The 25,701-nt window shown below is 43.3% G+C and overlaps 4 protein-coding genes across 5 annotated transcripts; 1 reads left to right on the forward strand and 3 right to left on the reverse strand.

The window, feature by feature from the left end:
• The first annotated feature begins 291 nt into the window (after positions 1 to 291).
• LOC127759975 (uncharacterized) lies at positions 292 to 4,847 on the forward strand. Its single transcript, XM_052284184.1, has 5 exons — positions 292 to 907; positions 3,903 to 3,955; positions 4,026 to 4,122; positions 4,265 to 4,363; positions 4,455 to 4,847. Exons 1-5 carry the CDS (start codon positions 512 to 514, stop codon positions 4,611 to 4,613), a joined length of 804 nt encoding a protein of 267 aa, XP_052140144.1. The 5' UTR covers positions 292 to 511; the 3' UTR covers positions 4,614 to 4,847.
• A 125-nt stretch (positions 4,848 to 4,972) lies between these two features.
• Positions 4,973 to 7,015, reverse strand: LOC127759974 (putative pentatricopeptide repeat-containing protein At1g17630). Its single transcript, XM_052284183.1, has one exon. The coding sequence runs from the start codon at positions 6,979 to 6,981 to the stop codon at positions 5,071 to 5,073; it is 1,911 nt and encodes a 636-aa protein (XP_052140143.1). The 5' UTR covers positions 6,982 to 7,015; the 3' UTR covers positions 4,973 to 5,070.
• A 281-nt stretch (positions 7,016 to 7,296) lies between these two features.
• Positions 7,297 to 10,020, reverse strand: LOC127766675 (uncharacterized). Of its 2 annotated transcripts, none has more exons than XR_008016265.1 (6): positions 9,657 to 10,020; positions 8,788 to 8,908; positions 8,295 to 8,416; positions 8,077 to 8,198; positions 7,706 to 7,974; positions 7,297 to 7,594 (listed from the first exon to the last, which is right to left on the reverse strand). XR_008016265.1 is itself a non-coding variant. In XM_052291796.1 (6 exons), exons 1-6 carry the CDS (start codon positions 9,980 to 9,982, stop codon positions 7,585 to 7,587), a joined length of 861 nt encoding a protein of 286 aa, XP_052147756.1. In that variant the 5' UTR covers positions 9,983 to 10,020; the 3' UTR covers positions 7,297 to 7,584. The 2 variants fall into 2 exon arrangements, 1 of the variants encoding a protein (XP_052147756.1); XM_052291796.1 differs by having other exon boundaries at positions 7,815 to 7,974.
• Positions 10,021 to 14,104: 4,084 nt separating this feature from the next.
• LOC127767439 (cytokinin dehydrogenase 2) lies at positions 14,105 to 18,834 on the reverse strand. The gene is made up of 4 exons (XM_052292778.1): positions 18,141 to 18,834; positions 17,573 to 18,051; positions 15,449 to 15,714; positions 14,105 to 14,993 (listed from the first exon to the last, which is right to left on the reverse strand). Exons 1-4 carry the CDS (start codon positions 18,784 to 18,786, stop codon positions 14,675 to 14,677), a joined length of 1,710 nt encoding a protein of 569 aa, XP_052148738.1. The 5' UTR covers positions 18,787 to 18,834; the 3' UTR covers positions 14,105 to 14,674.
• Between the last annotated feature and the right edge of the window lie 6,867 nt (positions 18,835 to 25,701).

Below are 25,701 nucleotides of genomic sequence, written 5' to 3' on the forward strand. Positions count from 1 at the left end.
ATGTGACGGAAAAGTTAGAAATTTGTGTGTGTAGAGTTTTGATGTGAAAAGTTTTCTTCAAACTTCTAACTTTTTCATCACATCAAAACTTTCTTACACACACAAACTTTTAACTTTTTCGTCACATCTTTCCAATTTCAATCAAACTTCTAAATTTTAGCGTGAACTAAACACATCTCAGGCCTAGTAGCTAACAGAAACGAAACAGATCCTTTGATGTATCATCCTTATCCGTAGAATACCTTCCATTGCAGCTCCACCACTAGAAAGTCTAGACTCTAGAGTAGCTCGAAACACCGAAGCAAGCGAAAGAGCATCGCCGTGCCGCGCGGAGCTTTTAAAACGCCGCAACTTCCTTCCTTCCTTCCTTCCTTCCTTCCTCTCCTCCCACGCTTCCCACTTCGATTTCCCAACCGCACTCCAGCGAGAGAAAATAAAATTTTAAAAGGAAAAAGAAAAAAAAAAGATATATCAGCTCCCGCCTGGGGATGACGACGAGCTCTCGCCGGCGATGGACTCACCGCCGCACCAACTAGCACTCATCGTCCTCCTCCTCGTAGCCCTCGCGGCGCTCTTCCTCGCCCTGCTGCGCGGTCGCTGCCGCTGTCGCGAGGGCGAGGCTCATCAGCTGCCCGAGCAGGCGGAGGCCGGCGCGGGGGTGGCGGAGGGGGAGGAGGGCGGGAGGGAGAGGAGGAAGCGGCGGAAGGCGAGGAGGCGGCAGCGGAAGGGCGCCGGGGACGACGACGCGGCGGGCGGCGAGGGGGACGAGGCGCTGCAGCTGCAGCTGCTGCGGCGGCGGCCGCGGTTCCCGCTCGCCTCGGTGGCCGGCGCGCTGCAGCGGCGGATCACCGCGCGGTACGACGACCTCGCGCGGGCCAGCCAGGCCCACTCCCTCACCATCCATCAGGTCAGCAGTGCGCCGCGTCTCTGATTCCATATCACAAATGTCGCTTCAGATGCAAGGATTTTGTGCATTGCGATTACTCGAATTAGGGATGTATAAAGATGTGACTCCAGTAGCATGCTTGACTTATATATATATATATACAACTGGGTGCCGTTCATTGTTTGTTTGTTTGTTTTGCTAATTGCTTTCATTTCAGACTTTCAAGATAGAATCAGACTTAGGTTTTGATATTATGGATTTAATGATGTTGGTTTGTACATTTTCACTAGTGCGGCAAGTATTAAATCAATGGTTTTGCTGACTCTACATGCGGCAAGTTTGTTTAGGACAGAAATAAAAAAACTACACTAGTGTTATTCACACTGACAGCAATATATCTTCAGGGTTACAGTGTCACTGTTACCTGCTGAAAAAGAACCCAAACTAGAGCAGTGGTAGACTTCTATTTTGCTGTGTTGGTAAAACTAGATAAATGCATATATGACTTTGGCACTATGCAGTACTCAGGCCACATGACAGTGGTTTGGCAAAACCTCATTTTATTTCGTAGTTTTTACGTAGGCAGAGGGCCATTTCCTGTGAAGTATAAATTGCACGGCGTGGTTTCATCTGGTAGGTCTGCGTCCTCTTTTGCTTTCTTGGGTGGCACATAAACTGGAATAGATTAGCACAAAGGCTGAGCGAATGTTTTGTTTGTTTTGCTCGTCAATTCTTGGTGCAACTTTCTAACTTTATTGGTGTCATTGGCTGTTAAAGTGTTCACTTGCCTTGAAAATTTTTAGAAAGGAAATAAATCTCAAAGTTGAAGATTGAACAACGAACTGTTCACAATATTCACCACACGCCCTTCTGTAATTCATACTGAATTCATTTACTACGTGTATGATTCATGAGATGTGTGACACACCACCTATGTATTTTAGTAGTAGAAGTGCTGTTCCATGCTCCACAACCCCGGGTCATTGACCCAATCGACACACATTCATGGTAACTGTGCACGGCATATCTAATCAGAACTGAAGCTTTTAATGAAGGAAAGCAAGCAAAAGCCATTTTCTTTTTTAGAAAGCACCAAATCCTCTACCATTGACTCAAACAAGTGCCAAGCAAACGGAGTCAACTTAACCCCTCCCCCCCACCGCCCACCGCCCACCGCCCACCCACCTCCGCACCCACGTGGCCACGCCCTCCTAGGAACAAATAAACAAAAACAAAATAATCGAAATAGATCTAGATATAGCTTGTGTGACCGGCTCCTACGGCCCTACCATTGAGGGTTCGCCTCCGATCTTCTGCCGGAACCCATAGCCATGAGGACTTCCCTTGTTCGTTTCTTCCTTACTATCCTCGCCAACACGTTTCTCCATTCCCCCTACCAGCACTCCTCACCTCTTGAATCATCCCAATGTTCGACGCCGCTTGGTAGCGAGAGTGGAGGAAAGAGGAGGCGGGGGAGGAGGGGGAAGCAGAAGGGCTTGGGTGAGGTGGTGTCTGTTCACGAGAAAAAGGAAGCAAAAACATCACCTTTCCCCCTCCTGCTGTTGTGCCGTGCAACGAGACGGCGGATCACAGAGGTGTATGATGAGATGTACCAAATTGTTCGTGCTAAAAGGAATGATACTGGCAAGGTTAGTAATATTTTCTTGTATTTGTGATACAGCTAGATCTGGTGGATTTATTTAACAGTCGGATTTTAGTTTGAGTTGGGAGGTTGGTCTGTTTTGAGTATATGCAAGAACAAGAATAGGAAATTTTGGTGAATGTGTGAAGTGTTCACCACCAAATTATTCATCGCCTGTAGTTTTTGTGCAATTCAAGCAGGTGCTATCAGAATTTGCGTTTCTAACCAGTGATTCAGTGAAATTAAGGTGCCAGTGTTTCCAACTTTCTATTTTTCGCAGATGAACCTTGATTTTCTATTAAGGTGCCAATTATTTAAAGAATTCCATTTTTATGCATCTTATGGGGGAATTTTGCTACCTAGCTAGAGTTAACTACTCCTTACAGCCTCACTAACTTGGTATGGATCCAATGTATGATCCATGTCATAAAAAGATCACTCTTAGAAGTTAGACCCTTGTCTTTACCCAATTAAGTAGTATGGAGTTTCTATTGTGCTTGTTTCAGTAAAAAAATGATTCGTAAAGAGGAATCAAAGTGTCGAGTGGAGCTCACTAATGAAAGGGAGACCTAATTGTAAGTTCATAAGTGTTTTTCTTGCTTTTATGGACATAATCTTCTTTATTCATCACTTTGCTGGATAATGATATGTTGAGCACGTACTCCCTCCGGTTCCATAATTCTTGACGTTTTGGACAATGACACGGTCTCCAAAGTATATCGTTGACTTTGTTTTCCTATTATAATATATATACAATAAATAAATGCATGTTTACTTTTCTTATACTTTGAAAGAAAAATCTATATATGTTGTTTTAGTTCCTTTAAACTAAATATTTTTGAAGTTATTGATAATCAAAGTTACAAAAGTTTGACCTCAACCTTGTCCAAAACTTCAAAAATTATGGAACCGGAGGGAGTAGTATCTTAGCTGCTTGCTCTGTTCCTGGGTTGATCACAATATTTTGGACCATATAATCTGATTAAATGGCCACTTCTTCAGTGATTAGATTCCTTGGTCTGTGTGCTCTACATTTTAACCAACTATATACCAGAAATAGGAATCCTGTTTGTCAACCGCCTTTTTGTAGTAGTGTTAAGACTCCAGAATTTTGTTTCGAGTTAAGAGTGAAGCCACCAACTCAAAGGACAACACACAATTCATATGTTCTGTTATGCTGCCTCAACCAGGTAATATGGGCTTGAGACAACGTTGAGCTGCTGAAAAGAAACCAAAGCTTCTTTTGTTCAGCGACTGTTTGTTTCTTTTGGCTTTTAGTTTTCTACATTCTGTAACAGCCTCTACGAATTAGATTCTACCCTGTAATGTTGAAGTGTATCATGATTTATATAGCTTTTAACTTTTTTTTTTCAGGTTCACGAGTTCATTAACTGTTTGGTAGATGCAAGAAATGAACTGCTGCACAAGTATGTTGCTATTTGCATGAAATTTAGCTTCAGACATCCATTACTCCAAATAATGTGTTATGCCTATTAGGTCGGAGATGGTTCAAAGAAGCTGCAGAATAAAGAAGGCCTTACTATCCAACCCTTGTAGTCGCAGGGCTAACAGTTATGACCGCCTCTGCGAACAGGTGATGCATTTGACAAAAACAAATTTCGTACCAACACGACTAAGTGATACATTTGCGACCAGAAGATCTATTCATGCAAATCTTTGCTAACAACATCTTTTGATGTCTCTTTTATATACTGACGTCTCGGGTATTGGCATAGGTGCATAAATTGGAAGCCGAGCACAAAAGGCTAAAGAAGGATGCGGATATCTACAACTATATTCAAGAGCAGCTTCAGATGTCAGAGTCATACAAACTGGTAAACTTTTACTATGTTCTTATTAAAAGCAACTCTGCCCTGTTATATTGAAATATGAAGGTTGTGATAACAATGCCATTTACCTTGGCAGTTGATTGAGCTTAGTGCGTTGGTGGAGAAGGCCGAACGTGAGGATGCCCTTGCCGCCGAGGCCGCAGAGATGACATTCGAGGAGCTGCTGGCTCAGGAGAAGAGCGACGCCGCCTTCTGGCAGCGTCACAGGAAGCTGACCTCAATCTTACCCAAGTAGAGTTTGATAACTGACCGCGCGATTTCACCATCGTCAATAGTAGCCCGAACCCGTAACCAGAATTTGTTCCTGGTGGAGCTTTTAATGTTGCTAGTTGCAACCATGGTGTAATGCGCTTGCCAAGCTCTTGGGCGCCTGAAAGTCCAGAGTCCTTGACCATAAAACCTGAGAGATTCAGGTGGTTGGCTGACGACCAGCAAATGCTCTCATATATCCTATCTGGTACTTCGGCCATGAAGATTTCTTGCCTGTGGATGCCCTGATGGAATTGAGCTTTCTTCAATGCAGAAACAACTGGGACCGAGCCATTTATGCCACAGCCTGCACTGATGGGTGAATTGGTGATGGCTTGCTGCTTGCTTCGGATTTCTTGTTTCTCTTTTGAGGAATGGCTTGAGAAATTCAGAGTCAGTAGAAGGCTACTAGGCTAGCAGTATCATCCATGGTGCATTGCTGTTCATCTTTGTTCATCTTCCATCTCTGCATATAGATCATCGAGCATTCCGAAGACATCCTCAGCTCCGGTGAGATTCGGCGGCGCGCTCCCGGCGGCGAAGGCGACCACCTTGTTGTCCACTTCAATCCAGCTCTGCCCCGGATTCTTCCTCAATCCGGCCTCCTTCGTCATCACCCTCACCTTCTTGGACTCGTCCCACATGCCACACATGGCGTACAGGTTGGTGATCAGCATGTGGTTGCCGGTGCTCTGGTCCTCGGATTGCAGGACATTGGCAATGGTGGCCTCGGCCATGGCTGCATCACCATGAATCCTGCAGGAATTCAGCAATGCTCCCCACACGCACAGGTCAGGTCTCACCGGCATCGTCTCGACGAGCTCCGACGCGTCCCGGAGCAAGCCGGCGCGGCCGAGGAGGTAGACCATGCATGTGTAGTGCTCCATGGATGGGGTGATCTTGTGCGCTCTCACCATGCGATCGAACAGGCGGCGGCCCTCCGTGACACGCCCGGCGTGGCCGCACGCCGACAGGACGGCGACGAAGGTGACGCCGTCGGGCTCAACCGTAGCTCCGGCCATGTCGGTGAACAGAGCGAGGGCTTCGTCGCACAGGCCGTGCATGCCGTAGCCGGCCAGCATCGAGTTCCATGAGATCAGGTCCCTCGTCTTCATTCCGTCGAACACCTTCCGTGCGCCGGAGACCTTCCCGCACTTCGCGTACATGTTGATGAGCCCATTCTCGACCAGCGAGTGCCTTTCTAGCTCGGCTTTCATGGCGTGGCCATGGAGCTCTCGACCCAGCCGTAACGCCAGTAGGTCGGCGCAAGCGGAGAGGACGGTCGCCATGGTCACCACGTTCGGCGAGAGCCATTGCTGCTGCATTCGCCGGAACAGCTCCAGTGCGCGGTCAGTGTCGCCGGACGACGCGAACCCGCCGATGACCGCGCTCCAGCTGACCACATTGGGCGCGACCGTGCCGCCGATCTGCTCCATCTGGGCGAGCACGTCCAACGCCTCGTCGCACAGCCCAGCCGCGGCGTAGCTGGTGATCAGGGTGTTCCATGTCACGGTGTTCTTCGCCGTCGCGTCCCTGAAAGCTTTCTTGGCGTCGTCCATCTCTCCGAGCTTGCCGTACATGCAGATCAACGAGTTGGTGACGAACAGGTAGCCATGCATGAGGCCCTTCACGACGCCGCAGCCGTGTATCGCCTTCCCTTTGGCCAATGCAAGGTCGCCGGCGTAAGGGCACGCCGAGAGCGCCACGGCCATGGACTCGGCGTTCCCCTCGCAGCCGCTCCTTTGCATTTCACCGAACAGCTGAAGGACATCCGCGTGCTTCCCGCTCCGCGCGTGCGCCGAGAGCAGCGCCGTCCACGTCACAGCGTCGGGACGCGCCCCTGCGGCGGCCATGCGCGCGAACGCGTCCCTCGCCGCGTCGGGGTCGCAGCCGCTGGAGTAGGCGGAGATGAGCGCGTTCCAGTGGAAGGTCGTCCTCCCCGGCGGCATTGCGTCGAACACGCGGCGTGCGTCGGCGGCGCGGCCGAGCCTGGAGTAGGCGGCGAGGATCTGGCCGGCGACGTCGTGCTGCGCGTGGAGGCCGAGGTGAAGGGCGTGGGCGTGGACGGCGGAGGCGACGCGCGGGGAGGCGGCGGCGCGGAGGGCGAGGGGGAGCGTGTAGGAGTTCGGCAGCGCCGGGGAGAGCGCGCGCATGCGTCGGTAGAGCGCGAGGGCGAGGTCCCCGCGGGAACGGCCGAGGTGGGCGCGGAGGAGGCGATTCCATGGGACGGCGCTGGTGGTCGGAGGGTGGTGATGGTGGATCGGTTGGTCGCCGGCGGCGGAGAGATGGCGCGCGCCGCGAGGCCGATGGCTGGGACGAGAGGTAGAGCCGCGAGCGCGAAGGAGACAGCGCATCTGGGAGTGGGTCCCACTTGCCAGTAAAAGCAAAAGTTATGAACTCCGGATTATATTATAAATCGATTGACTTTTTTATTTATCAAACTTTTTTTAAATTTAATCAAATTTGTAAAAAAAATATTAATATTTTCAATACAAATATATCAAAATATATTTAATATTAAATTTAATGAAACTAATTTAATTTTATAGATGTTGCTAATTTTTTCTACAAACTTGATCAAACATGAGAAACTTTAACAACGAAAAAAAATCAAACGACTTCTAATATAAACGGAGGAATGGATGGCTGAATTGAATTCAGGGCAAAAATTAGCACTGCAATCTCGCCGTTAAGTACCCTTTTTTTTTACCCTCAAAAGTTAACAAAACACGTACAATTCTGGGTTGCTTCACAAATTACAACATGAACATACAAAGTCAGGGAGGGGCACATCAATCTGGAACACATCAGGGTGTAGGAGAGAATAGAAACCAAGGGAAAAAAAAAACAAGGATAAGGTAGATGAGTTAGCTGTGAAGAAAGTTTTTGTCAGCTGCATCGGTGGCCGTCTACTGAACATTCAGAACTTTGAGATGATCCCTGACCAGCAGAGGATGTCATGAGTCTCTGCGGAGATGTAGAATAGAACCAAGATTAGCATGAGACATATAACTTGCATTTTGCACAAACGATTTCACAGGCATAGTGTACTAAAGAGATGCTTCAGGATATGCATACTATTTACTGGAAGTGTAGAGCGATCATGTCCTTGAGTTGCTAGACCTATCATAATATGGAAAAAGGTTGAGCAGAACTATTCTATGGAACAGCCGTTCAAAAAATGTACCTGACGATCTTAACATTTCTGAAGGACAGCATCACAGTAAGAATCAAGGTAACCATCGCGAAGCAAAGGTGCTCCAAGGAATGGCCGCTGATGAAGTACCGGTTCACACTGTATACCTTTCTGTCAGCAAGGCCTTCAAATCTTGCAAGAAGGTAAAAACCTGCACCAAGATGCCAATCAAACAACAGTTTTCGTTCAAGCTTTTTTTTGTAGAAAGAGTTTCTGCTAACATAACCTTACTACATAAGATGTTAACGGTTACCTGTGGCAAGAAACCAAAATCTTGAGTGTGTATATTTTGGAGGAAACAAGAATAGCATTGCAGGAATTGCAATGCAAGGAGCGGAATTCAAAACTACCCATAACCGCATATCATCAAGAACCCTGAAATCATCGAGAACAGAGCAAGAGGACTCATTTTATTATCTGATATACTGACATCAACAATGGAACACGCTATAGGTGCTGGGGCACTATTACCTTTCACATGCACTGCTCACCAGTATGAGAGATAAGAGTGATAGCAAACAAGATAACCCAGCCCTTTCATCAACTCTTTCAATTACCAATATAGACAACATTGAAGAAGCTGATATCATCATCTGCGTTCATAGCATCCAGTGAACATTCATATCGAGGAAAAGGATAGATACATATTCATTAATAGCATTGGTTATGCACGATAACATGATAGTCAGATTGGCTGCCTAGCACAGTAGTATGGAAACTCAGACACATCCTTTTTTTTCTCTTTTTGCCTATGGTTAATACTTCGATGATATTAAGGACATTCAAGTAGGTGAACTGCATTTTTTGAACATGAACTACTTAATACAGTTTTTTCTCCCAATGGACTCGAAGCATAAAATGACAACATATAAAAAAAAATTCCAAGTCCAGAAACCATGGAAAACACCACGAAATAAGTAAACAGTAGATAGGGAAATTACAGAAAGATGAGATATTTAGATACCGGCAACCTGTCCCAAATTAAGCGGTCATCATCTGGTTTGAGGTGATAGTAAGCCGAGCCAAATGCTGCTGCTACATTCCCAGCATAGAAGAGGAACCATCCCAAGGCCTCCCATCTCAAGCTGCACAATTCCACAGTAAAAACAAAATATTAAACACCAGATCTTACCTGCTGATCTGTTTTTCTGTTAAATAAGGATAGCAAAATAGGAATATCTCTTTAAGCATCATGCCCTCAATACCAGCCTAGTTGTACAATAAGCAGTATTTCAAGAAACATGAAGATCACACACTTGTTAAATAAAATTTCAACATCAAATTTAAAGATTTGAGTACACGGTTTGGTGGAACACCCTAGCTCAAATTCCATTATATACCCACTCTATAATATAGCAAGATTACAGATTATTAAAGCAATTAGATGAATAAGCATGTAATAGCTACAGGCCCAGGCAAAGTTATACTAGCATAGCAGCAAAAATATTATTTCACTGGTCACCAACATTACAGTCCATCTTTCTCTCAGACAGAAGCAGTTTATTAGAGCCAGGGGAGTTCATAACCACCCTTTCACTTTGTTGGTAACTGTAAATAAGTTCATAACCAGGGGAGTAGTAAAATGAGCAGTTATGAAACAATTAGGCACAAACTGGCCTCCTCTCTCTAGGTTTTCGAGCATAATCAGGGTAAATTGACCTCCTATATAATTTTGTTCAAGCTCGTGGTACTCGATTCTCGAGTACTTTAATTACAGCTCTTCCCTCGCTGCAAATCACGAAACAATGTAACTTCACGCACTTCTTTATAATCCTTTAGGCGAGACATTTCACCGAACAGCAGCCGAGCAAGGGCAAAGGGCGGAGCGCGCACCTGATGCCGAAGCACCCACTGCCACAGAGGCAGAGGACGAGCCCGGGCACGCCCGCCAGGAGGAGCGGGTAGGCGGTGAGCACGTTGAGCGTGTTGGGGACGCCGAGGAGGTTGCGCATGTCGGCGAAGAGGTGGAGCGCGGGGGAGTGGCGGAGCCGCGGCGTGGCCACCAGGAGCAGCGCCGAGGCGAGGACGGCCCCCCCGGCGAGCGCGCGGCGCCGGTGCTCCCGGCGGAGCGCCGCGGCCGCGAGGTGGCCGAGGCCGAGGCCGAGGGCGGCGCGGCCGCCGCCGCCGCGGTGGGGGTGGTCGGCGGCGGCGAGATGCATGTGGCCAGGGGGAGTGCTCAGTGGAGCAGAAGAATGCGGTGAATTTTTTCTGGTGTTGGGCCGCCTTGCGGTTGTGGGCCTGCTTTTCTTGGGGATTCTTTTTTAGCCAGGTCCCTTCCATTCATCGGCCATACAAATTAGTCCCTGGGATTCTTTTCAAGTTCGGATGAGTTTATAGAAAAATTTAGAAATATCTAGAGCATTAAATTAGTTTTATCTAGTAGTATTGAATATATTTTGATAATATGTTTGGTTTGTGTTAAAAGTGCTAATATACATTTTTATAAAATTTGGTCAAACTTAAATAAGTGACTTATAATATGAAATGGAGAGGGAATTGTATCTTTTTAATCATCGACCAAATAATATTTTTTTAAGAAATATTGAATTTCATGATCTTAGGATTATACAGATTTGTTGTCCATCTCGGATTGATATCTTCTTCTCCAACTTTGGTGAGCTCAACCAACTATTTTAAATATATATGGCACCATTGATTTTTCTCTAAATTTTGGCCAATGATATTATTCAAATAAATAAATAAATTGAATAAAATTACTAATAGATCATCATAATTAATTTAAACGTGACTTGTACCTCAAGTGTATTTGCACAATTATCTATAAAAAGCCAAATTAAGAAAACCAACGATGTCATATATGTATCTAAAATTGGAAATATTGCATTTCATATATAGGACATTTGGAAGAGCGGTAGAGTCTGAGAAACAAATTGCGAGGTGTGTGCAGTAAAAGTCTAACAATTTTGGTAGTTTGGAGAAGTGGGAGACTCTCTTGAAGCAGATGTAGCTACTTAAAAACTCTTCTTTGCACAATTTTTCCAACTTCACTATATTTTCTGCACGCACGTTTCACAAACAGTTAAACATCGTGTTTTTCATAAATTGTTTCTCTAGAAAAGCTGTTTTAAAAATCATATTAATTTCCCTTTTCAAGTTCTTTTTAGCAATTTTTATTAACTAATAATGTGCTAATAAGAGATCTCGTTTTATTCCGTGTGGAGGAGATTAATTAGTTCCCAACACAAGGAAATGAAACAGCCTATATATGGTAATGGGCATGAGGCATAGGGCAAGAGGTGTGTTCATGGCGTACCATAATATGTTTAGGGGGTGTTTAGATCCACCCCCAAAATTTTACACCATATCACATCGAACGTTTGAACACCTGCGTGAAGTATTAAATATAAGCTAAAAAAATAACTAATTGCACAGATTACGACTAATTTGCGAGACGAATCTTTTAAGCCTAATTGCTCCATGATTTGACAATGTAGTGCTACAGTAAACATTGCTAATGACGGATTAATTAGGCTTAATAAATTCATCTCGCGGTTTACTAACGGATTCTGTAATTGGTTTTTTTATTAGTGCCCGAACACTACATGCGACACCCAGCCCTATATAATATCCGATGTGACATGCCAAAACTTTACACCCCTGGATCTAAACACCCCCTTAGAGAAATCTAAGATTCTCAAAAAACAAGCAATTTACTAGTGAGAAACGGCCAAAATATTTCTCTAATATATATATTTCTCCAATTTAGATTCGCAATTGCCGAGTATCAACTGCCGAGAAACGGCCAAAATATCTCTAATAGCATTAATATTTCATATGCTATATTGTTTCAAAAAAATTATTTCATATGCGATATACTTGGAGTCAGGGCAAATTTTACTTTGGCGTACCACATCTGCTATATAAGTTGGGGTGATCATTTAGCGTTCAAATATGGGAAGCTGGGCGGCGTCGCGGCGGTGACCGAAAATGGAATGCTCATGCAACCGCACTGCCCGCCTGCAGATCTCCGGTTAGATACGCAGTACTAGTACTTGTCACATTGCTATCCCAATCTTTTTCTTAAAAATTCAGATCACCAGGTACTAGCTTACTACTCCAGTGATACTAACCACTACTACTCCAGGAGACTATAATAAACATATATATATTTTTAGATTTATTCTCTATCAATCGCCTTAATTTGAATCAATTATGTGCACATGTTGTACAATTAATTCACGTACGCATCGACCGACGCCGGCCGTTAATTTGTTTCAGTTAATTAAAGCTATCAGCTAAGTTACTATGTGAGTTCATATATATAGTGGTTTCTTGTCATGCGCAGACAGATCGAGTGTTCCTTGTGCAAACAGAAAGCTACTCGATCATATTTCGGTCCTCAAATTAATTACCAATTAATTAATTGATAATTAATCAAGTCGTTGTTGGAACTAAACACAGATTGGCCAGCTCAAAAGCAACCAACAATGTCGTTGTTATCCATGTGATATATCGATGATGATGTGAATCTCCGGTGTCGTTGGCCGTCGTCGTCAATTGTCTTTCTGATGATTGGCTTACATCGATCGATCGAGCTCTGCAAGGTATCAGGAAAAGGCCAGAGTTTCTTTCCCCAGATTCGCCTGAAGATATCCTTTGCTTCGATCTCCCTCTTTCTCCATCGATCTTGACTCGTGATCACGTACGCCTTTCTGGGATCTCGTGTCTCTTGTTTCCATATGGATCGATCGATCGATCTTACATCAATTCTGGCTTGATACACAGTACGTGCTGGATGTGGAAGATCTGTAAGAAAAGCGGGTAGATAGCTAGGTATATACTGTATATACTCCCCCTGTCTCATAAAAAATGAATTTAGATCGGATGTGATACATCCAGTACTATAGATCTGCATAGATATGTATATTTAAATTATTTATAGTGCTAGAAACGTCACATCCGGTATTAGATCGTTTTTTATGGGATGGAAGGAGTAAATATATATACTGATAGCTGCAGACGTCAAACCAAATGTGTACGTTTTTTCTTCGTGATTATCTTGCAAGATCTTCGTACCAGATCCTGATTTAATCGCATATATCTTATACGTTGACTAGAAAGTACTACAGCCTCGATCTTTCGGAGTAAACGATTGATACTGTATTTGTTTACACATAAAGCAAACAGCTAAAGCTAACAGATTTAGCCAAAACAGATCCCAAACAGTATCATACAAAATAAAGCTAGATAGGTCTATATACCTATATAGGTCATGATCCTACATCAGCCAGGAAAATGTCCTGAATTGATGCAGTTTAATACAAGGACTGAGCTACTAGGTGTATGTATGTGATTAATTTAAATGGATATCATAAAATTTGATACGATAGAGTACGATGATACAAGCTCCTACATAAACACGTAAATCTAAATTCGACCAAAAATAACAAATGCTAATTGCACTGCAGATGTTTAGCGATGTACTACGGCTAGCTGATTTAACTTTTTTTTCCTAGTTGTAAACCGAATTTAGCTTATGGACTTATTTTATCATCTTAATCGATAATAACTAATTTTATATTTTTTTAACATACTTATTTAAGTCTCCTGTAAATATCTTAGGTATAAAATAAAGTAACTTTTGTCCATATATATATACTCCTACACAGTTATGCATGCAGTACTGTTCCTTTCAGCGGTAGTACCATCGGAGATCTGGCTCGGATCTAGCTTGTACACCCAACATCGAGCACTAATAATTCAGGACAGTTGACAAGTCGTCACTCTCACAGTACAGATTGCTACTGCTGCTGCATGTCGCACAAAATCTCTCCACGTCTTCATGACGTGAAGAGATTTTCAACGTTGGATTTTCCATCTGTACTACGTACAGCGCTGTATGTACGTACACGTAGACGTACGGGCCCCGTTGTCACGTACTCCCTCCGTAAAAAAAAAAAAACTCAATCTAAGAGAAAAATGTAACCTCTATATCTTCTCCCGGTATAAATTTAAACATATGGTTGTCTAGATTTCTTATATTAGGAGGTGCCACATTCCATTCTAGATTGAATTTTTTTTGGACTGAATCGAGTATGTGATAATTATTAGTATAAGCTGACTTCCCTTTTCGTGAGAAATACTGTATGAGAATGGACTTTGGAGCATCTAGATCTCTCTCCCCCAAAACAAAACTCTCTCTCACACACACATATATACATATACATATATACATATATACATATATATATATATATATGAAGAATTTAGATATACAAGTATTCTAGAAGTAATTTTTTTTTCTTGGACGTAAGGAGGGATATCTTACTAGCATTCATATGCATGGAAAAACATTGCAAACTTATAATACATATAACTAAGATTAATTTAATTTACACCCACAAGACGACGATAGATATGCATCATGATTCATTCAAGCATGCCGTACGTTTGAGATCGACATGCATATGAAGGCATCCATGCATGCATGCAAATTGGCTGGTAGTACACTAGTAGTACGTAGTACTGTACTATATATTTACATACATGACCTAATTAATTAATTAAAAACCAACTTCTTCTAATCATACATGCGGCCACACACACGTACTTATCACCTATTAGTTGGCATGCATGCATCACAGTACTACTTTGCCTCTCCTTTTAGTAGGCAAACACACTACTTAATTATCTCGCACTACATATATACTACTACTCCATTATTTATATTAGCTTGACTAGAGCATTGTCCATTGATCGATCTCCCTGTCAAGCTTAATTAGCTGCAGTGTGCTATAACGTATGCACAGTACACCCATATGTGTATGCATACATGTATATATACGTGTATATATACGCATGTAGATATGCATTTGCATACATGTGTCATTTCATGCGAGTGGTGACGTGAAAATCCCCTGGCCACGGGACAGGATGGCCTTTGGATCATACTTGCTCTTCCGCTGCACGAATCTTGGCCAGAGCTTGGCACCGAAGTGCCGCTTCTGCCACTCTGCCTGGCTGCCGTAGTAAGGCAGGTACTGCTTGTAGGCTATCCCGGCCACCTCGCAGAAACCCAAGATCTCGTCGTTCTGCTCCTCCAGCCTCCCCACGTCGCCGGCCGCCGCCGCCGACCGCAGGATCCCCACCGTGTAGAACACCTCGTCACCGTCGTCGTCGGTGATCACCGCCGACATGTTACTGTCCCACCTGAAACATATCCACGTGTGCGTATGTTTAGTTACCACCATATATGTTAAAATTAAGGAAAGTCTATTCATCCTTCAAGAGGACGGACATTGTTTTTCATGTCGTAAACGAACCATAAAAATACTCTGGAAATATATAATATACCACTTCATAAATATGTACGTTTAAATTCAAGTAGCATACTAGTATAAGTAAATAAATAACTTAGTACACACTATTTGTTTGCAGTCAAATTTGTTTTTTTACTACTAGTGCAAGTTGAGTTTAAGATTATAATGTTTATGTAGTGATATATAATATATTTATGTATCATATTAATTTTTTATTTAAACATTTTAATAAGTTTTCAGACGACACGCACAATATGAGGGATCGTCATTTTAAGCGAAAAAATCCACCCCGTAAAAATTATATACATGTGTATATGTAGTAAAGCTTTTTATTATTATTATTACTTGTTGCGGTTCATGGGGTAGATGAGGACGGGGCCCATGGCGGGGGTGCGGCTGAGGATGCCGTGGAAGACGCCGTCGGCGAAGGCGAGGACGCCGGAGCGGGGGAGGAACAGGTTCAGCCATGGGTGCGGCACGTCCCAGAGCCCCGCGGCGCGGAGCTTGAGCTCGCCGTCGTGGACGCGGTCCAGGAACCCGGCGTACGCCACGTCCTGCGCGAACACGAACCCGCGCTCGTGCCGCAGCTCGCGACGCAGCACATCCATCCTCTGCAAATAAAATCAAACAAAGAAATTAAAGCATATATGTTGGTAAAATTCATCAAATTCTTTGCAGAGAGATCACCGAAATTTGATCGAGTTATTAATTTTGCCAGCACTAGCAGCGTGGATGGACAGGTGGCGACGTGACGTCATGCAAGGATAAAGTGAGGCAGTGCTTTGTCCACATGTGTGTGTGACGTGTCACGTGTGTGCATGCAGGATCTTCTCGGATCACATAGCAAAAGCTATAGCTAGGAAATGCAAACTGTATATGCATGGAATAACTAGCTAGCTATCTATATATGGCCAACATAGTTGGTCGGTCGTGTTGCAAAAGATGGGGGCTCATGCATGCATATGCATGTGTGTGCTAAAGCTGGCTAGCTAGGGTTATAACCATACAAGCTGATGCATGCACTGTATCTAGTGGCGCACAGATCTTTGGCTGGCCTGTCATCCATGAGAGATCCATCATATCCATCGGTTTCCAGCTTCTAGCCTAGCTAGATACATGTAACTATGATCAAAAGCTAGCTAGCTAGCACATACTATGTGATGTGTCAATGGCCACATGATGCATGCATGGATGGTAGGTCCAAGCTGGCTGATGCTGATTTCTTTCTGGCAAAGCTCTAATTCCTCAGTCCCGTAATAAGTTTATATTTTGCTCATTCTATTTATTCTAAAATAAGTTTATTTTTAAAATAATCATTGCATCGGAGTTTGTGAAAATAGAGAATAACCGAAATTTTTAGTACTTTCTATTGGTATGTGTGAGATGGATGAAAAGTGAACTTATTTTAGGATGGAGGTAGTACATGGTATTGCTAGTATATGTCCATGTCTAGATTCATTGTATTAGGGTATGTCCCATCTGATTTTAAATTCTTATATTTTAGGACGGATGGAGTAGTAGTTTTGTGCAGATCAACAAATATGTGCGTAGACATACACTAATCTAGTCTAGCTACATGCTCAAAATTGATACTCCCTCACTTTAAAAAATAAAGTATTTTTATATGCATTTGTCTAGATGCATATAATTAGAAATGCTTATATTTTAAAATTGAGGGAGTATATATATGAACCCTCTTTGGTCAAGATGAAAATGTGATGTTTAAGTCAACTTTTAGTAACTTTGAACATCAATATGTATATCTTCATAAACTTTTGATTGGTTATATGATTTTCCTTAAAAATATACTTTTACAATACCATAATTTTATTACCTTTATTTTTTTTAAAAAAATATAATACAAAAATACCTGTTAAAGTTGTGCGTTCTGAAGACTGTAACAGTGTTTAAAAAGACAAGTTTTTCCTTGATGTGCTACAAATACTGTTAATGATATAATTCGTCCTGGTAGCTACTACCTACACTAGCATGCATGCTTTTCACTGTTTTGGACGAAAAAGTTTTCACCATAAGTAGCTAAAAGAATATGTCACGATCAGACGATGCATATATTTTATACACCTGTTTAAGCTTAGTGAGAGCGACTAACCTAATACTCCATATACTAGCTTACTAAGTTGTTACTATAGTATCTAATCTTTGTCTCTCCGAGAACTAAGGAAGATAAAAAAAATTAACACAGAATCGAATAATTATTTAATTACTTCCAGTTAGGTGTGTGATAGCGAGAGGTGCATCGCGTGGCAGACAAAAGTGGTAGGCCAAGTACGACGATGTCGACGGCGCAAGAGACTTCAATTTCATGCACCGTTAATTGCATGCGTGCGTAAGCGTAAGCCCCAGGTGGCGCCAAAAGTTTTTGCAGCTTAGTTGTTCCCGCCATCATCACGAGGTGGGACCCGCTCTGGTCGGCGCAGCGCAGAGCAAGCTAGTAGCTAGCTAGTATACCTTGTCAACGTCGGCGGCTGACGGCCCGGCGGCGCCGCCGAAGTAGATGGCGCCCTCGAGGAAATACAGCACGCCGCCGGCCTCCTTGGCGAGCGCGGCGACGCGGGCCTCGTCGGCGTCGGAGAAGAAGGATGAGGAGGAGGAGGAGGACGGCGAAGGCGACGGCGATGGCGGCTGCGGCTGCGTGCGCCAGGTCTCGACCAGGCCCTGGTTCAGGTGGACCGAGCCCTCGACGTAGTCCATCAGCCCGCCCACCGCGCCGGCGCCGCCGGCGCGATCGACGGCGATGAGGCGCTCCTGGTCGGCCGTCATCGCCGCCGCCGTCGTGTACACGAACCGCACCCACCGCGCCCTCGCCGGGGCCGGCGCGAGCGGGATGCGCGCCCGCGTGATGACGCCGAACTGCCCCAGCCCGCCCAGCACCGCGTCGAACAGGTCCGGCGCCTTCTCCTTCGAGCACGTCACCATCTCCCCGACACCTGCAGATACATGTATACGTCAAAACACCTACCTTAATTACCTCGATCATGGCGGCGCGTGTCTTAGTAGATGTGATGGATCTACGTACCGGTGATGACGTCGAGCTCTAGCACGTTGGAAATCTGGGGGCCATGGCGGAAGGCCTGGCCGCTGATGCCGGCGTTGGACAGCGTGCCGCCGACGGTGAGGTGGAGGTAGTCTGTCCACGACACCGGCGTGAGCCCGTGCGCCATGGACGCGCGCAGCACGTCCACCCACAGCTGCTCGCCGCCGGCGTCGACGTACCGCCCCTCCACCGACACGGCGAGGCGCCGCGCGCCGCCGCCCTGCAGGCGGCCGAGCGACGCCATGTCGACGACGACGCCGTCGGGCGCGGAGGCCTGGCCGCGCACCGAGTGGCCACACCCCCGCGCGGACACCGCGAACGGCGCCGGGCGCGCGCACGACGCGCGCAGCAGCGCGGCGATGTCGGCGGGGCGCGACGGGTAGAGCACGGCGGCGGCGGCGGCGAGCCGAGGCGCCCCGACGCCGGCGACGGAGAGGTTGCCGAAGTCGGCGGAGGCGCGCGCGGTGGCCGCCTCGTCGGCGCGGATGAGCGGCGCGATGCCGAGGTCGCCGAGGTCGTCGAGGAAGGAGGCGGACGAAGCCGACGGCGGCCATGGCGGCGGCGCCGTGGCCTTGACAAAGCAGTTGAGCATGAGGAGCACTGCCATCCTGACCTGCTCTTGCTTCATTATCAATCAATCAATCGATCGGTTTGTGTGTGTCAGTGTGTGTGTGAATTTGTGTGTTCTTGCACCATTGTAGAAGGGACAAGGTGGCCTATAAATAAGCAGATTCTTGTGTAGTTTGTGTGCTGACGATGGAAGGCAGCTGATAGATAGCTAGATAGACAGTAGAGCTGTGGTGACCGAGACTTGAGGCTCTCTGAGATCTGTGTGACAAGGACTGAAAGATTTGGTTTGGTTTGGTTTGTCGTTTTGGAGATTAGGGGAGAGTCTTTTTAAAGGCTAATTAAGGGTGATATATATCCTTCTAGAATCTAGATTACATGGTGTTGCATGCATACCATGGTTTGTGAGAGGTAATTAAAGTCGATATAATTAAACACGTAAAAGTATTAATACAAGTGGGAATATAATAGGTCACATATATACATACACTACCGGAATCCAGAATTCTGGGCGGCCATTAATTTGTACTCCACAAGGGAGTTGTATGCAGGCAGTTCGGCCGGTAGCACATTTGAACCCTCGAGGGATATCCTATTATGTATTCGAAAACCATTCATGAAAAATTCTCAAAAGAATTTACCACTCGACAAAATTAATTCAAAAAAAAAACTAACTTGGGCCTAATGGCTAGCAGCACGGTTAGTATAGCCACCCTAGGTTTGATTCCTTCCTTCTCCATTTTTTTTTTATATTCAGTCCAAACTAGACCACACATCCAAAAATAAATTAAAAAAGTTGAGACAAATTCAGCATATAAACCCTATACTATTAACACATTGAGATGAAAGAGCATTAGACAAACAACCCGTTAATTTTACAAGGACAAATATATAAGTGAACCAGTAAACTTAAAATGGAAGATAAAGAAATTTCACATCCCCCGCATAGAACGCTAGGTATGTTCAGCCAATTAGTTCACCTAATTAGCTTTCTCAAATTAATTAGTTATTAGGTTCTAGGTATAATATTTTTAGGATAAATTTTAAATAGTAGAAACACATCCTTTTTGAGACGGATGCAATAGTCGTCGTTAGCCCTTGCATCCCTACCATGCAATCGATCCGGCCATAGAGAATCCCATAAGAGGATGAGTGGTATAGAGAGATTGCACGTCTATGCTGCATAGTGTGCCATTACCTATAGCTTCTCGTTCACCCTGAAGTGCAGTGCCTGCGATAACTAATCTTCACTATTATAAACATTAAAAATATTTTTTTATCTAATATTTTGGTACCTTGCTCGAGTCCATACTGATTTTTCATCCATCGGCCCTGGCCCGATTGTTTCGGTGCTGTGTGTCTTTGTTTCCACTCCTAATCAGTGTGCGTTGTGAGTTCAAGTGCACGCGTTGCGCGATTCAGTCACGACGTCCCCATATCTCCTGCTGTTTCCAGGACTCGACATATGTGCACTTTGGCACATCTCCTAGATGGACCGAGGAAAAACAGAAAAGACGATACGTAGAGCCTTATTATACATACGGAACTGGTCGAATATTGGTCAAGACATGCTTATGTGATGCATTAGCGATCAAATATTAATTCGTGGATAATTTTTTTATATATTTTTTCGTGCCGACTTAAAAGCTCTTGCTTAAAAATAAGCTACGATAAAAGGAAAATCAAAATCAACTCCGAAAATTAAATTTGAAAATCAGCTATATTTTTTTTTTTTGGAAGAGGTTAGATCATGAAAATCAAACCGTGATCATCTAAATGCTAATGCAATATTAGTTTTCCCTTTGAAATGCACGGATCTTTTTTCCAGTGCAAAGAAGAAAACAAATAGGTACGAGAGATGACATTTTGCCTTGCCTCCCATTGTATCGCGTCGCGTCGCATGCAAGAGCTGCCAAAACGAAACATTGTACGATTATATATACTCCCTCCGTCGCTAAATATTTGACGCCGTTGACTTTTAAAAATATGTTTAACCGTTCGTTTTATCAAAAACTTGAGTGAAATATGTTAAACTATATGTATATATAAAAATATATTTAACAATGAATCAAATGATAGGAAAAGAATCAATAATTACTTAAATTTTTTAAATAAGACGAACGGTTAAACATATTTAAAAAAGTCATCGGCGTCAAATATTTAGGTACGGAGGAGGGAGTACGTACTAGTATTATATTTGCGTGGCGATGGGAGCTATATCGATCGGCCAAAACCTAGTACGTGCGTGCACACACCGAGGCGGATTCGTAGCGAAGCATATGCATGCAGCGCACCGACATGTAGATCTTTGATTCTTCGGTCGATCGTTTGTCGTCGTGCAGGGCAGGTGGCGCTGTCGTGGCCGTTGATCGATCGTGGTGACAGCCAAACGCACGTACGATCGATCCACGGATCCATGATTTTATTTGCAGCTGGCCTGCGCGCGGCTGCAGACGTACGGCCACCGGCCGGCCACCTGATCGCGCTCTCGCTCTATAGCTCTCGTACGCGACGCGCGCGGGTAACCAGCCGCGTGTGCTTGCACGTACTCGATCGTATACGTTGCATCCAGCTGTCCGCATGCATTGCAGCTAGGAGAGCCGAGGAGTGTCGCTGCTGGAGGTTCTCGTGTATAGAAATTTTTTTTTAATAAAAAAAAACGCACCGTTTAGTAGTTTGAAAAACATACGCGCGAAAAACGAGAGGAGAAAGTTGGGAACCGGCGTGCCGAACACACCCAAAGCTTGTCCTTAACCCTTGTTTATTTCCCTCCTCTCTTATGAATACATGCCACGCTATACATTTAGTTCTTTCTTTCTAAAATTAATATAAGAACCTATAGTATCGGATGGAACACTTTAATTTTTATTACTACGAATTTAGATATGCTGTATATCCAGATTACTAGTTTTCAGAAATGTCTTGTCCGATAATAGGTTAAGATATTATATTTTGGAATGGAGGTAGTACTTGATTAACATACATAACGAGACTAGATTTTCTTTACGAGCTGTTTTATCATAGTTTATGCAATTACTTCCTCCATCCGAAAATATAACAACTTATATCTATGTATCCTGACAAAACCGCTGTACAAATACATAGATACATGTTGCTATATTTTAGCATGGATGTAATAATATTTTCTTAGCTCACGGGGCCTCGAAAATTTCCATATAGAATTTCCGGAGTACTCTATCAGCCCTCGGATTGGACTGGATGGACGGCTTAGATAATGGGCCTGTTCGGCTGCAATATGCAGCAGCTGCAACACAATGACGCGGCTGTAGCTACTTACACAAAGCACTGTTCCGGCCGGCTGCACCACAGCCGTATGAGTGCAGCCCAACAGGTCCAATTACTTCGTTCTCCCCTCGGTCATCACATGCACGCTCTCTTCCTCACAGTGGCGTAGCCAGCTAGGTGGCACTGTGGTCTATGGACCACCTAAAAATTTAAAATTATACTATATGTGCTAGTTAATATAATAAAAATTGTATAGTGGACCATCCTTTTAATTGACATATTACATATGGATGGATCACCTTTACTTTAAATGCTAGCAACGTCACTGCTTCCTCAAAGGCTTCTCCTCCTCCTCCAACTTTTGTTACAGTGCTGTTACTGTCACACGCCACCACATCTCTCGTCGTCTCTCCTTCATCAAGTTGTAATTTTGCCTCCAACCAACCCCTTCGATCTGAACTGGCTACGAGCAGTTTGCATTATCATGACTTGTCTATACTGCTGTGCCCGTGAGGACATCCTTAATGTTGCATTGAACCGGGCCAGATGGTATATACACCAATTTAATTTGGCTCCGGATCAAGGAATCCTTCACCCGCAATCGTTATGTTTGCGAGATCTATCATATCCACGAGTTTCATTCAATGGTCGTCCAAAACAATCTCAACAAATTTTGTACGAACTACTTTCACTCAATAACCAAAGAGGCGTGCATTTAGCTAATATCCCACTAGCTAAAAAATGAGTATATATGATACCTGGAACATTTTATATACTGACATCAGCATGATACCTGGAGGTACCATGTTTTAATACCTAAATACCATGATGATATAAATATAATATATACCTTAACTGGATACAGACACGATAATCAGAGATATATCAGACATAAATTATACATTTGTAATGGTATATTGTTTTCTAGTATTTCTGGCTAAAAATATACTACTACTACTACTCCACGCACGATAAATCATATGCACGTCCGTCTTATAAAATGGTGCATGACGAAGAATCTTGTGAGACGAATCGTACGCTGTGCTTGAGGGGGGAAAGAGGTATGTGGTAGATTCGATCAGAGGTAGTACCAGCTTGCTAGCTAGTGCGCCTACTGTGCCCTGCACGATGGCGTCATGTACCTCTGATCGATATGATGCGTGTATCACATGCATGCACCCGGTGACTGCTTAACTAACGTTCTGTAGTAGTAGTAGTAACTACAAGTTGTTCTGTCATTTGGGGCTATATATGCGGCTAATTGATGTTCTAAATTGTTGGATCCAACCATAGAAATTAGCTAAAAGTTAACAACGAAATTTGAACGGATAGAGTCGCACCCCCAAGATATACCAAATTTTACGCTAGAATATGTTAGTATCTTTTAGTATCTACTAAGGGCAGTAAACTCACTCTTTTGCATGCAATTGTTGATATGACATATTTTTGTGACCGACTCTGGAATATATATAACTTTAAACTGATCAAATTAAACGGTTCAAAACTTTGTTGCTAAGTTGATTTTTTATAATTTTAATTTAAACTGATTAAATTAAGTGCATGGTTGAGAACTTTGTTTATAAGAATTTTATATGTAGCAGTGCTCATCCGAGAAATATAACCTATCATTATCTAATCAGTATTACAGATCTTAACCAATTACTTTTTCTTACAGCAAAAGAGATGCACGTAGATGAGTGAATCATATATATACAAGTCGCAATCAAAGTAATGGATCCAATCAAGGTGAAAAGACGAGGTGTGGCCGTCGTGGAAATTCTGAATTAGGAGATATATTGCTTAACACAGTATTATATATAATTAGTTGAAGATCGTATCCTAATTAAGTCATGAATGAATGAATCTCTATAGCTACGGTGGTCGACCGTCAATGGTCATTCCTCGACGTACTAATTAACAAATGAATATATTCGATTGTGTACGTGCTAGATCGATCGATGATACGCAATTATTTATGCTTCTTTGTCCAACATGACTCATTTCACATCCTGCCCGAATCTTGTCGCCTTGACAATTTTGGCACATGTACGTACAGTGGCGTCTTGATCTTTATCTTAGTGGCCTCTCTACAGATAGAGATCGATCCAGCTGAGAACTTGTCAGGTTTTATCGAGGACCAAGTTGCCCTGCCATGTGTATAGTGTTTGCGGATGGACAGCTTTTACGGTATGCAGTCCAAATATATCACATAAATATACAAATTGTATATTTTTCTTATTACACGAAAGATGTGAACACATGTGGGAGTTGGTTTCATTCCTTTCCCAATCAACCTCACTCGTTTTCATGCGTACGTATTTTTAAACTGCTAAACGGTATGTTAAATTTTATTTAAAAAATTGCTTTTAAAAATTATATTAATATTTTTTTAAAAAAAATATAACACTTAATTAGTCATGCACTAAACATCACTTTGTTTTGTGTGCTAGGAGTGAAGGTTCCCAACCCTTGCCCTCGAACTTAGTCTAAAGTTCTATTAAAAGTGCACCTCCTACTATGTGCATGTGTGTCATAAGGGAGTGTCTAAATTCTAGCTACCTGAAACTAAATTTTCTATCATTTTTTTCATGCATGATAATCCAATATGGTTCTCATATCACTCCCTATTATTTATTCATTTAAATAAAATCCCTTCTTAGTATAAACAGGTTGAACAAAAAATTGGTAACATATATACAAAGATTTACAAAATTACATGAAATAAAAATAAAGTAAAAACATATATAACAACAAAATTGCTGTTAAAACGGAGTAAAATTGCACATATATCTAAATATTTTAGGTGTCCAGCGCTTGAAATCAACCAAATACCATGTATGTGTCATCTAACTAACCCTATATTCATGCATGTGTTGAAATAATATGAAAGTTTTTTTCTGTTTATGCGCACTATATCCGTGTGTTGTGACGGAGATAAGAATTTAAGATCACAAGTTGAAGAATGGAAAGCAATAAAAAAATACAAGAGTGGCGGAATTGGTGCAGAGCATACTGTCACCCTCCAATTCCAACTCCCCCTTTTGAAACATAATTTATATATATTTCGCACACATCATCTCGATCAGATTTGCAGAAACATATGGTGCCCAGCATATCTAAAGCAAGAGATGCAGATGACGTCAACAAACCGTTCAATTTGATAAGATTTGTTCGTATAAGATCTTCACGAGGATCCTGAATAATCCTGATGCAGGCGTAGACTTAATTACATATAGCATCCAGTGAGTTTACTCGCGGCAAAAGGTGAAATCTGCGATCTCCAAAAGGAAACAATACTATATCAAACCAGAATATAAATTAGGACAAGCAGTTCGGTTCGATCAGTTTGTCACTGTCACACACGCACTACATGCATTTTTTAATACGATTTCACGCAGGACACATTATACGATATGCATCAATCTTCAGGATGGCGATAGTACACATTTTACAGCTATATATTTCAGATCACAAGCTTTTACACGTGTCACATACACAACATACTCCCTCGATCTATCCCAGGAAAAATAGAAAAAAAGATAATCAATTTTTAGATTTGAATCTGGATATTGCCTACTCCAGGTCCTAAAATAAACCATTCTTATACGGGATGTTACCAGGGTTTCCCAAACCGCCGGAGCCGGGGTTATTGTGCCCCGGCGGTAAGCACGTTTAACGCGCGATAACCGTGGAAAACCGTACGAAACCATATAAAATTTATCAAAATTTC

The sequence above is a fragment of the Oryza glaberrima genome, chromosome 1, assembly GCF_000147395.1.
Source record: "Oryza glaberrima chromosome 1, OglaRS2, whole genome shotgun sequence".
NCBI classification, from domain to species: domain Eukaryota; kingdom Viridiplantae; phylum Streptophyta; class Magnoliopsida; order Poales; family Poaceae; genus Oryza; species Oryza glaberrima.

Excerpts from the sequence above, each read along its gene's own strand:
- LOC127759975 (XM_052284184.1), top strand. The coding sequence starts at position 512 with ATGGACTCACCGCCGCACCAACTAGCACTCATCGTCCTCCTCCTCGTA. Across the intron at positions 4,123-4,264 it reads ATGACCGCCTCTGCGAACAG|GTGCATAAATTGGAAGCCGA; the intron begins GTGATGCATTTG and ends GTATTGGCATAG. Across the intron at positions 4,364-4,454 it reads TGTCAGAGTCATACAAACTG|TTGATTGAGCTTAGTGCGTT; the intron begins GTAAACTTTTAC and ends TTACCTTGGCAG.
- LOC127759974 (XM_052284183.1), bottom strand. The coding sequence starts at position 6,981 with ATGCGCTGTCTCCTTCGCGCTCGCGGCTCTACCTCTCGTCCCAGCCAT.
- LOC127766675 (XM_052291796.1), bottom strand. The coding sequence starts at position 9,982 with ATGCATCTCGCCGCCGCCGACCACCCCCACCGCGGCGGCGGCGGCCGC. Across the intron at positions 8,417-8,787 it reads TAATTTGGGACAGGTTGCCG|ATGATGATATCAGCTTCTTC; the intron begins GTATCTAAATAT and ends CTATGAACGCAG. Across the intron at positions 7,975-8,076 it reads ATTTTGGTTTCTTGCCACAG|GTTTTTACCTTCTTGCAAGA; the intron begins GTAACCGTTAAC and ends ATCTTGGTGCAG.
- LOC127767439 (XM_052292778.1), bottom strand. The coding sequence starts at position 18,786 with ATGAAGCAAGAGCAGGTCAGGATGGCAGTGCTCCTCATGCTCAACTGC. Across the intron at positions 18,052-18,140 it reads AGAGCTCGACGTCATCACCG|GTGTCGGGGAGATGGTGACG; the intron begins GTACGTAGATCC and ends ATGTATCTGCAG. Across the intron at positions 14,994-15,448 it reads TACCCCATGAACCGCAACAA|GTGGGACAGTAACATGTCGG; the intron begins GTAATAATAATA and ends GATATGTTTCAG.